Raw genomic sequence first — 13,002 nt, forward strand, 5'->3', positions numbered from 1 at the left:
GAGGGTAACGCGGGTATGATGCCATTGATAGGCGATGCACGGACATGGTCCGTGTCCTGGTTAAAATTGCTTATTGTAAACATTCTTAGAAACATCTGGGATAATGTAAGTACACAAGTCAACAAAATATATAAAATATTGTGCCTTTAACTCAAAGAAAAGTCAGTGTTTAGGTCTTTCTATAAGTTCTTGTAAAATGAAAACAGCCCTTTGCTTTTACATCTCTGTACATCATCCAATAGGAGATTATCATACATTATCAAACAGGAGGATTATCTCAGGTTGATCCTGTAGGGGGCGACTAAGCATTAGCATTAGTGTAGTTCATCAGGCTTATATTTGATTTTACACATTCTACAAAATACAATTTACTGCCACATTTAATATAAACTTATATATTATGTATTATACTATAAAAATATAAACTGCTACATTTTCACAAACCCCCAGTTTCACAGACAAGGCTTAAGTCTAGTTCTAGACTAAAATGCATTTTTGAGCTGTTTTAACTGCAACTTGCAATGACGTATCTTAAAATATTGTTTGTCTCAAGATGCCCACCAGTAATGTTTTTTTTTTTTTTCCAAGTCACAGTTACAGTATTTTTGGTCTATGACTGTTTTGTCTCCATTTTCTCATTTATTTTTGGGCTTCATTACAAGTTTACGCTCCTGGGTAAAAAAGAAGGGCCAAGCCCAAAATGGCAAAATATTTGTTGGTCTTTTAATGGTCTTAACCATTTAAATTACAAATCACTGGTGAGGAAATTAACAAGAATTGCACAAATACTGTAGATAAAGTAACTTATCACGGAATAGCGTTCTCCAACTCTCCGACCACTTCTTTACAGGAAGAAAAGTCAGTGTTGTTCCACTCAATGATAATGGCTTACAACAGTTCATAGTAATTGAAAAATGTATGAGTTTAATGTGAGACCAAATAATCACTATAGGGTTCAAATCAGGCCAAAACATGAGCCTGATGGACTTGTTCTCAAGCCACTTCTTGGTTGTCTTTGCAGTTCAGGCAGGAGCATTGTCTTGTTGAAAAACAACATCTGGTCATTCCTTTTTTGATAACAACTTTTCATTTATGGGAAGCAAGCCATTCTGCAATATTCTCCTGTAATCCAAAACGTTAAATGTCTTTTCACAGTGAAATAGCTCACCAATACCAGCAGCAAAGATGACAGCTCTTCCTCCATGCTTCACTGTGCTAGAGATGCATTTGTTATTATATTTCTCCGCAGATTTTCGAAGACACCGCTCTGGAGCATCACCATGCAACTCAATGTGTGTCATTGTGATTCACTCCACGCACTTCCCACATTCTGCTAAAAACTTCATTCTGTCTTTGATGTTTTTCTGAGACATCAATGGCTTTTGAAGTAGTGCATTTGCTTAAATTTAGCTAATTTCCTGACCAATAATTTGTGGTTAAGACAATTAAAGGCTTAGTGTTTAGCCATTTTGGGCTCAGCCCATTTTGTTTGCCCAGGAGTGTAGAAGAGAATGTACTGGATGATATTCTAGAGCACATATCTGCAGAGCGTCCCTAAATGACATTCCCTAAATGACATTCCAGATCAGGTTCCAAGTAATCAGAACGGTTCCTTTGAGTTCACAGCGGTCACATGATGGTTGACAGGTCAGTTACAGTTTGACGTTAATTACAGCTGCCAGATCTTTTTAAATATTTAATTAACTGTCATTGTTTTGGCCTGGTTTTTCTCTGTTGAATCACAGTGCTAAGTCCTTGTCTTAAACTTGTCTGGTGGGTTTTTATTCTGCGTGAAAATAGCTAGCTAGCTTTTAAAACTACTAAACTAAAACTTAAAACTATTTCAAACTTGAAACCTTTTAACTTCCTGGCTAACTTTTCAATCAATACTGATCTCTAGAGAGAAAGCCATTTTAACTGTCCCACTTAAGTCCCGGTATTACAGTAGCTGCTTTCTGCCTCGACCAAAAGAAACTTAAACTAATGGTTCCTGCAATAATGTGTTTAATTACCCACCATATTCCTACTTAAAATGAACATCTGCACTGGACAAAATATTTAACACTGCCTTTTATGCTTAACTTGAACCAGAAAATAATTATTCATCGTAAAATATGAAATAAATGTCATAGAAAACATTAACTTTATCGTACATGTCTACACTAATTTTATGTTTTGAAACAAATTATAAGTAAACTGTTTGTGTTTCTTGAAAAATATTGCTTCAATTCATATTTTGCCAGGTAGAAGTTTCTATCTATATTTGACCCGTTCCAAAAATCCCCATTTACAAATTTGAGAGGATTTTGATATTGTACATTTAGAATACATTTAGGGTCTCTGTCAATTTTCATGTATGAAAGAGACTTGTTCCCCATATCATTTTTGCTATATGGAATGCAAAATCTTTGAAGTTCAATATCTCAAAACCGCTCAGAATGCAGATAGAACCTTATAATTCCAAGGTGGTGATTTGTCTCTATTTTATTGTATTTGTGTTATCGTTTGTTCATTTGTGTGTAAGATATTGCAACAAAATTACCTAAATTATCAAAAAACATTATGAGATAATACTTACATTTCTATATTGCAGTCTTCCCTATGATTTTGAAAATGGTATTGAATATTGATATTTTTCAAGGTATCAATACGTAGTTAGAAATTCCTGTATCGTGATAACACTAGGTTATAGTATTCTTAAAGGTGCAATATGTAAGATTTTTTCAGTAAAATATCCAAAAACCACTAGGCCAGTGTTATATATTTTGTTCACTTGAGTACTTACAATATCCCAAATGTTTCTAACTATTTGTAAATCGTGAGAAAATTGCAATTTTAACCAAGGCTCCGGGACGTGTGAGGAGTCGCCTATCAATTGCGTCATACCAGCGTTACCCTTGGTTTCCGGTTTTATTTTGTAAAAACCATGGAAACACCAAAGACGCTTTAAAATATCATGTTTTAATAGACAAGGGAACAACTGTTTGGTTACGTTTATAGACAGAAAACTAATTGTTGTTATGTAGCTCAACACGTTTAGTCTTATTGTTTAAATCTAATTTTCTTGATTTTTTTGCAAGTACCACGCTTTACCATGCCTCAGAGAAAAACACTATTTTGTGAAGTAGCTAACATAGCATAATCAGATGCAGCTTTATTTTTAGTAAGAGTAATACAGAATTCTCTCCATCATACAATACGTTTTAAAATTATTTGCATGCCATTTATCAACATAAGCCATCCAGCATTTAATATGATATTCTAAAATTGATCTATCTTACTGCAGTGTGCAACAAGTGTCTCACAGCAGCCGCCGAGCGAACGCACATAGTAACATTATAACATAATTTTCAACACTCTCAAATATGTCTAATATGATAAACAGAGCTGTGTTCCCTCATACTCAGGACAGAAAAGCGGAAGCGGCGCCGGCGACTGTGGCATAATAAAAGTTCCGCTGCTCGCGAGGCATGTGTTGCGCAATCGCTCCAGCGGCCTCGTTCAGCTCCCACAACACTCGGTCCTGCTTTGCTTCATACTACAATAACGTTAATAATCGCATCTATGAATATGTTTTCTTCCTGAGTCGTATCCCGATTGTTTCTACCATCCGTTGAGGTGAAGACCACATGTCCCAAGATTCCGTGCTTAAACTTGCCATCATCAAGCTACGCCTTTGTTTTGAATAGACCTCTAGCGGACAGAAAATATTACATATTGCACCTTTAACTAGCTGTATATGAAAACAATTTTAGTCTATGGAATGTCCCTATTTGCATTGCTAAGTAAAATGTGTGTGTGTGTGTGTCAAAACACTTCAAATAAAGTTATTGATTATTATCGATATGCTTTTGATGCTTATTGAAAAGGCAAACACTGGTCTGGTTTGTGTTCATCCATTTTTTTTTTCTCTCTGAACACTCTTGTTTCTGTCTTTCAGGACTGGAACCTCAAGAGACACTTCTACACTTTGCAGCTCGTCGTGGGCTCCTCAAAGTGGCCAGTTTTCTCCTCGAGCAGCCAGGGGCCCGAGAGGCCCTCAACCTGTGTAACAAACAGGGAGCCACACCGGCGGTCATCGCTGAGAGCCGAGGACACACAGAGCTGTTGGAGCTCTTCAGCCGGTGAGTAACGCACTTACACTTATGTTGTTTTCATGTGAATAACAGGCTAAATCTGTGCTGAAATGATGAGTGACAGGAGTGAACTCGATGGGCACCAATCTACTGTTGAATAATTGTCCTCACACTGTAAGTTAAATACTTAAAAACACAAGTTTTTGTATTCTAAGTGAACTTAGAATACATAGAAGTTAGAAGTTGTATTCTAAGTTCTAAGTGAACTTAGAATACAACTATTACTGATGGACTTTAGTTCACTTTTAAGCTGAGATATTATTTGTTTACAGTTTTAAAACTCACTGACTATTTTATACCACAATGATATTCATTATAAAAATCAACAACAATGTCATCATCAGTAACTCGAGGCTTATTGAAGGATTCACTTGTTGGGTGCGCTGTTAATAGCTTCACAAATCGTGTTTGCATTTTGTTTGTACTTTATATTTTATTGATTTTTTTTTTTTTTTTTTAAGTTACAGGGTTATTAGCACTAAAAGTAAAACCATAAAAATGTTGTCATTTGACAATATAAAAACCTTAAACATATTTTAGCTAGCTGCCAAGGCAACATTTCTCATTTAGTTTAATTTAAAGTACTAAAATAACTATAACAGCAATAAAAATGAAAAAAACACAACAAAATTACTAAAACAAGCTAAACGGGAAATATAAAATCTATAATAGTATATAAATGCCAATAAAATTACAGAGTGTCTATTTACACTAAGTGCAAAAAGGGTTCCTTTGTTGGCAAATGCTATTTATACTAGCACCGTCCACCAATGTCTGGTTGAGCCACTCAAGTTTAAAAAACGATGCGCCGAAATCAGCATTTCTAGTGGTGTAATAGTAGCGAGTAAGGCTCACAGACCTGACGTTTAACGCAATCGACTTGGGTTCGAATTCGCCTTTTGCCAAGCTCACTCTTCTCCGTTTTCCCATCACATATCACATCAGAAAGGCATTTAATGTGGCTATTAAAGCTCAGATAATTTGTATTTGGAAGAATTCAGTAAAAAAAAAAAAAATCAATTTATAACAATCTCTGACTTTTGTTTGCAGAGATTAGTATTTTGGTAAACACTGAATATAATACGAGACATCTAAAATCACCTTGAAATCTAGTTGAGAGGCTTTTTTCCACACAAGAAACATCTGAGAAGCAGGAAGTCTCCATTATCTCTCCTTTTAATCTCATTGCTGAGACTTTAAAGCTATCTAATTGCGTATTGTTCTTTCATCTGAAGCGTGCTGCTTCAGAGAGCAGTGACAGTTGCTTTCCTGTGAGCTCGTTGACAAAAATCACTCCACCCAGCATTAGTCAATGCTCCAGGCCCAGATTTTAACCATTACCTCTTATTATTAACATACTCGAGTTGGCCAAAGAGTAGAAAATATGCATTCGGCTGCATAATAACTTGTGTATTTGGTTCATTCTCAACTGCCTCTTGAACAAATAAATCAAAGCAGTACATGCATAAGAACATTTAATTATATTGAGTGTCTTGATAACAGCAGTGTTATTTTGTTTGAAGTTGAAATGAAACCGCCTGGGCATATCCTGTTCATCCGAGGGCTTGTTTTGATTTAGGGAGGATTTGGATACAGACGCTGGCGTTGAGACGTTCAGACAGATCTCCTCCTCGGGCAGTCATGTGGTACAGCACCACCCCTCTCTGAACACCTACACCCTCTCTGTGGGCGCCGAGCCGGGCGGTGCATCACCCAGCCTGCAGGCCGACATCCTGGAGCTGTGCAGGCTGATCCTCTGCCATTGTCAGGGGAAGGTGAGTCAAGTCAGTCTTTTCATGTTTCACTCAGTCTGTTTCTCTCTCTCTTTCTCTCCATCTGTACTTTTGGTTCTGGATTCAGTTTTTGAGTGTGATGAGCATCTCTAGAATTATTCAGCATGATGAGGACAATATGTGTAAATGTGAAGAATAATGAGGATGATGTTTTAATAAAGACAGAATAATGCGAATGTAACGGAAACATTACTTCAGTTTGAACCATGTGGTTAAAAATGTGGTATCAAAAAGATATCACAAGATTTAATTGGAATTGTCACAGCTTAAGATGATTGAAAGTGCAGGACAAAGTTAAATTCTTTTCAACATTGTTGTATTTTTAGAGAAAAAATAATAAACAGTAATAATACGCATTATACACATAATACACATTCATATCAATAAATGCAAAATTTAGGTAGTATTCAATGGTTTTATTGCACCTAACCCATTAAAATGTAATGCTGCCAATTTGTGACATGCATATAGTCTAAAAATTCTGATGAAAAATGTTTTTCCATTACACGCTAAACACAATTATTTATAGTGATTGATCGCGATTAATCACATCTAACATAAAAGTTTGTGTTAACATAATATGTGTGTGTATATATATATGTTGAAATTCATATATATATATATATATATATATATATAGTATGTCTGTGTGTGTGTATATACACACACATATATTTATTTATTTATATGTGTATATATATATATATGTGTGCAAGGGTGTAACTTTGGTTTGAGAAGTGGAGGGGGGGACACAAAATGGGGGAAAATGTTTTTGATTTGAATCCCATTTCCTGCATTTACATACATTTAGGGACTATGGTGATACAAAATCCAGGAAATAATTAAGTTGATTATAATGATAAATTCTGCCAAAAAGAATAGTAGGCTACTAAACTATGTATGAAAAAGATGTCTTACTTTCTTTATTGTTTAATAGGGGCCGATCGTCAAAAATGTTCACCATTTATGTTTGGCAGCGGCTATTTGCACTAAGTGAATATTATATTTTCTTAGCGATAGATGCTATTTAAACTAAGTGCAAATAGCAATATATTCTATTTACACTTAGTGACAATAGCAGCATTTTCTTAGCGATATGCTATTTACACAAGGTGAAAATAGCGATAGATTCTATTTACACCATGTAAAAGTATCAGTTCTTTGCAATAAGAGTAAAAATGCTATCTATACTGGCAGATATATATTAATATTTATATTGGCAGATATTATTTGCACCTCGGTATTTTTGTACATTAAAGGGTTAGTTCACCCAAAAATGAAAATAATGTCATTAATTACTCACCCTCATGTCGTTCCACACCCATAAGACCTTCGTTCATCTTTGGAACACAAATTAAAATATTTTTGATTAAATCCGATGGTTCAGTGAGGCCTGCATAGACAGCAATGGTACTTCCTCTCTCAAGATCCATTAATGTACTTAAAACATATTTAAATCAGTTCATGTGAGTACAGTGGTTCAACCTTAATATTATAAAGCGACGAGAATATTTTTTGTGCACCAAAAAAACAAAATAACGACTTTTTAACAATATCTAGTGATGGCCGATTTTAAAACACTGCTCCGGAGCGTTATGAATCTTTTGAGTCGAATTAGTGATTCGGATCGTATGTCAAACCACCAAACTGCTGAAAATTTGACGCTCCGAACCACTGATTCGATTCATAAAGCTCCAAAGCTTCATGAAGCAGTGTTTTGAAATCGTCCATCATTAGATTTGTTAAAAAGTTGTTATTTTGTTTTTTTTGGCGCACAAAAAATATTCTCATCGCTTTTTAATATTAAGGTAGAACCACTGTACTCGCATGAACTGATTTAAATATGTTTTTAGTACCTTTATGGATCTTGAGAGAGGAAGTACCATTTCTGTCTATGCAGGCCTCACTGAGCCATCGGATTTAATCAAAAATATCTTAATTTGTGTTCTGAAGATTAATGAAGGCCTTACAGGTGTAGAACAACATGAGGGTGAGTAATAAATGACTGAATTTTTATTTTTGGGTGAACTAACCCTTTAATAGGATGCAATAATGTCATAGAGTGTAAATGATTATATTTATTAAAATTATTAAATGGATGCTGACATGTCCCCCCTGTCCCCAGTGGAAATTAGCCCCTGTATGTGTGTGTGTGTATATATATATAATAAATATATATATATATATATATATATATATATATATCCTTAAATATTATTCATATTATGAATTAAGAAATTTAATTATGAAATAAAAAAAACTAGAGATTAATAAAACATGTATAAATTTACCATTTAGATTATGTGATTCATATTCATAAACTTAAAAAAAAAATGAAAATATGAATGCAATTTTTATGAGTATTTATGAATACAATATTTATGAGTACAAATCACATAAACTAAATGGTAATTCCCTTGTTCCATTAAGATTTATACAAAATGTTTTATTAAGTTGTTTATATATAATATATATATATATATATATATATATATATATATATATATATATATATAAATGTGTGTGTGTGTATATGATTGTTTTTCACTATTTAAATAAATTAGCCTTTACTTCTCTGAACAACTTTAAACATTGTACTTCTCATGTTACTGCCTCTTTAGGATGAATCGCTGTGTTGTCTTCGTCATTTGTTGGATTTTGGAAATGTCTCCTAAATGAATACATACTATTATGTAGTCAACAGAAGAGAACTTGTTTGCCAAGAAATATCCCTCAGATTTCAACCTCCACCATACAACTGTAGATCTGCTATTCATTGCAGTGACATAACTGTAGAGTTAGAGAATTGCTTGAGGGAGAGAAAACTCTAAAGCTGTTGTTCTCTGTTCATGTTCAGGGAGGAGTTGTGTTTCAGCAGAGCTCAGACTCTCCACACATTGCCCAAGAATGTGATCACGGCCTGGAGACCAGAGTTTGCTGTTGTGAAGAGGCACCGCACGACTCCCTTGATACCAGAGAACGAGGGTTTAGCACAGAAGAAAACAAAGGAGAATGTAACGACCGCCTGGATCCCTCGCAAATCAGGGAGGGTGACGGAGGACCCTCGCTCAGCTGTGAAACTGCCACGGCTCTCCTACACAATGGCAGTAGTGAAGATAAGCGGGCGTGTGCTTGTGAAAACAGTGATACCGATTGCACAGCACAAGTGGAGAGCTCAGCTGCTGGTGTAGTTAGTACCGGGGACATTGGCGATAGTAGTGATGGTTTGCAGAGCAATTCTGAGAGCATAGCCTACAGAACCTCTTCCTGCGGACAACAGAAAGAGGAAGCTGATAAAGCGGACGACTTAGTCTGTGAAAGCCAGGAAAAAGGACACAACTCTGTAGAGGAGAAAGCATTGGAGGAGAAAGAGCTATCTGAGCGTAGCCCCACCGCTGAGTCAGGAGATATGGGAATTACTCAGTCTTTGGACACGCCGGAAAGCTCAGATGTTGAATCTTGTTCTCAGGGTGCTGAGACTGATGATGAGGAAGAGGATGGATGCGGAGATCTCATAGAACCAGAAGAGATGCGAGAAGAAAGCAAGGAACCACTGGAAGGAAATCCAGATGGAGATTGCTCGAAACATGAAAATGAAATGCATGTTTGCCGAGACGTTTGTGATGAAACTGGTGACCCAGGAAGCCATAAGCTGGAGGGATCTGAGGGAGGTGTTTGTGAGAATATCAGGTGTAATGTGGAAGGTAATCAAGACAATCTTGATTCTTCAAGAACCTCTGATCAAGAAGATGCCAATGAAGAGTTTCAGGAGACTCTAGAAATGCCATACGTGGAAACAGATAGCGACCAACAGGAGGAGGAACTCTCAACGACTTCAGCTGCTGAACATGAGAGTGTTTCATGCCTGCATGAAATAAATCAAGAGCTGCCGCCTGTAGAAAATCCAATTACTTCTATTGAAGATGCAGTGGAAGTAGGAAGTGAGGTAGACGGACAGAGACTGTTAAGTTCTTCTTATATCTTACAAACTGAGCCTGAACCAGAACCTGGATCTCCTACAGGAACTAGTGAGGACACCTTAGAACCGGAAGATCTTGAGGTTCTTTTAGGTTCTGGCTGTGAGGGGATGGAGAACGTCCAAGAGAACCAGGAGAACAAGCCCATTTGTGAAACTCAGGCAACACTGGAGGAAGTTCTTGAGTCAGTGATTCCTGCTGATATGGAGAAAGTGAATCTCCCAGATGATCAGGATCCCAGGCAGGATATGACCTCAAACAATGAGGTCATGCAGGGTACATCAGAAATAGAGTCTTCTGAAGGAAATTCAGACAAAGTTTTTGTAAATACTAATAAATCTGGAGATCAAGACACACCTGTACTAGTAGAGTCAAATAAGTCTGGAATCTCTGAGGAAAGTCTGGCAGTCAATGCAGAAGATCTGATGAGTGTTTTGGTCTACAGTGACCATGTAGATGGTACCTTACACGTCTCAAAGGCACTTGATAAGGATGACATTATAGATTCTTCTGTATGTCCTGAACAAGCCCGGGAAAGATTCAATCTTTTGTCTCAAGACGCTGAATCTGCAGTGCATGAGGTTGGACAACCAGTGTGTGAAGAAGACCTACTGAAAGGTGAGTTGAACGATATATTTATGATATACCATATTTTCTGGAAAATAATCTTTTACGAACATTATAAACACTATAAACTACTTGCGTGTGGGAAATGCTCTATACAAATAAACTTCAGCTCTCATACATCTCTGCGCTTTGCACATGTTTTACGTGCTTGGCATAATTGCATTATATAATTACTTTGGAATATAAGAAATATGTGACTTACATTATGGATAAAACATATGTCATGGGCATATATATGATGACGTGTATACAAGCAACCATATATATACCACATCAAATGCATATAACACCGTATTTTCCATACTGTAAGTTACACTGTTGAAGCAACTATATATATATATATTATAGTTGCTTCAGCAGTATTGCTGGTCCAAAACATGGCATTTTCTGAATCAAGTAGAAATGTACTAAAATCCATTGCCAAGATCCAAGTTTAATTTGATCACTGATCGAATATTGCAGTGTGATTGCGTAACAGGTTTTCCAAGTCTCTCTGAAAGCACCCGCCTTCCATAATAAACCAGAATTAAATAATTATATCTTTCAGATCCAACAGAATAATTGTAAGTAGTCTGTGCGCCTCCATCAGTCTGAGAGAACAGGGCGTATTTATCATGATATATGTACATAACAAAATGTAGCTTAGCAACAGGTGATGTCATTATGGGATGTCCAGGAAAGTGAAGTTACAAGACGAGGTCAGCATCCATTTCCTGACCTTTTTTCTCTGTTCTCACAGTCACCGAAAAAGTACATCGGTACACCCATGTTTTTGAAGGATATGGTTATCTTTGCGGAGTTACGTAACTGAAATAGCCAGACTTATAATTTCCAGAAATATCCCTGTTTGGTTGATGCGTTTGCGGTGCAGGAAATGTTCACTTAATAAAAAGTGACTCATATATTCCATTCTTGAGGGAACTAACACTTGGTTGTTTCGTTATCAATGAAAGTTTTTTCTTTATTTATTTTCATGAAGGAAAATTGTACTGTTTGTTCTGCTACTTTTTTGTTAATTAATATAAGACTGATTATAGTTCTTGTGAATGCTAAATGTTCTCTCACAGAGTCAGATGCACATTTGGAGGATCAGATGGACTTTCAGAAGACAATGTGGCCTGATATCATGGATAAAAAAGATGCACCACTGGTTAGTACTAAAAATAGAGTGTTTTTAGATTATATATTTAGTTTACTGCACTTCACTTATGAAATATGTTGTGAATGTGTGTATGACTAAATGACATCCCATGATAGTTGGGTTGCAAAAATACTAGGGCTGTCAATCATTTTTTTATTTATACTGCCAATACTTTGCTTTGTGTTGATGGATGTTTTTGACTGTTGTTATGCAGAATCATGTTTATTTATAAAGTTTTTTTAATGATTTTTGGCAAACCCAACAAGACAAGTCGAACCAAAATAGGCTCATGCCTTTTTGTTATAAGCCCTTTAGCATGGGCTCAGTATTTACTGTTGCTTTGAAGTCAATTATTTTAAGCACCGAGCTCCAAATGGGGGCGATATTTCCATGAAAAACAAAACGTAAAGTCCTGTTACTCAGCAGCATTTTGGTCGAGTCCCATGGTGTCGGGCCCATGTATAACCGATAACAGATGTGGTCCCCCCTTTCATCTTTAGCCTTACTTGTTACGTAAAGATCTGAGAATTATTATAAACATCTGAATATCCAGCAGTAATATCTTGGTATGTATATAGCCAATGCTAGATTAAAAAACAGAAATACAGCAGCGTTCAAATCTTTGGGGTGAGTAAGATGACTTTTTTAAAGAAATTAATACTTTGATATAGCAAAGATGGACTAAATTGATCCAAAGTGACAGACAAACTTTTACATTGTTGAAAAAAATGTATTTGAAATAAATGCTGTTTATTTTGACAAAAAAAAAACCTGAAAAAATATATCACAGTTTCAAGCAAAAATATGAAGCAGCACAATTGTTTTCAACATAATAATAAACAGAAATGTTTCTTGAGCAGCAAATCATCATATCAGAATGATTTCTGAAGGATCATGTGACACTGAAGACTGGAGAAATGATGCTGAAAATTCAGCTTTGATCACAGGAATAAATTACATTTTAAAATCTATTCACATAGAAAACAGTTATGTTAAATTGTAATATTATTTTACAATATTGCTATTTTTACTGTATTTTTGATCAAATAAATGCAGCCTTCTTTCATAAGCATAAAAGCCAGATTTTGGCTTCATTTTTGTTGGTTTACTCTAAAGTGCTGCACACACAACATGAGTGTGCTCCTGTTATTCAAGGTAAAAGAGTTGCTTTTGTGTCTGTGGTCACAGAAACACTAGATGTGATAGCATTGAGGCGTGAAGTCCAAGGAGCAATGTGGATTTGTTTATTTTGTGAGAGTTCAAATCAGAGGACTAGAAGAGAGAGGAGAGGAGAGAGAGAGAGAGAGAGAGATTCAGTTATTCTCTAT

At 35.8% G+C, this 13,002-nt stretch overlaps 1 protein-coding gene across 8 annotated transcripts in view; it reads left to right on the forward strand.

Moving 5' to 3' along the window:
• Window positions 1-13,002, forward strand: part of LOC127515560 (A-kinase anchor protein 13) — a 109,375-nt gene that overhangs the window by 28,068 nt on the left and 68,305 nt on the right. For 7 of the 8 annotated variants that reach the window (XM_051899359.1, XM_051899362.1, XM_051899364.1 and 4 more), the window contains 4 exons: window positions 3,941-4,124; window positions 5,716-5,920; window positions 8,787-10,524; window positions 11,601-11,683. In XM_051899359.1, coding sequence (XP_051755319.1) covers window positions 3,941-4,124; window positions 5,716-5,920; window positions 8,787-10,524; window positions 11,601-11,683 — 2,210 coding nt within the window. The remainder of the gene's footprint in view (window positions 1-3,940; window positions 4,125-5,715; window positions 5,921-8,786; window positions 10,525-11,600; window positions 11,684-13,002) is intronic. The other variant, XM_051899363.1, reaches the window with a different exon arrangement.

Source organism: Ctenopharyngodon idella, chromosome 7, assembly GCF_019924925.1.
Source record: "Ctenopharyngodon idella isolate HZGC_01 chromosome 7, HZGC01, whole genome shotgun sequence".
Classification (NCBI taxonomy): Eukaryota; Metazoa; Chordata; class Actinopteri; order Cypriniformes; family Xenocyprididae; genus Ctenopharyngodon; species Ctenopharyngodon idella.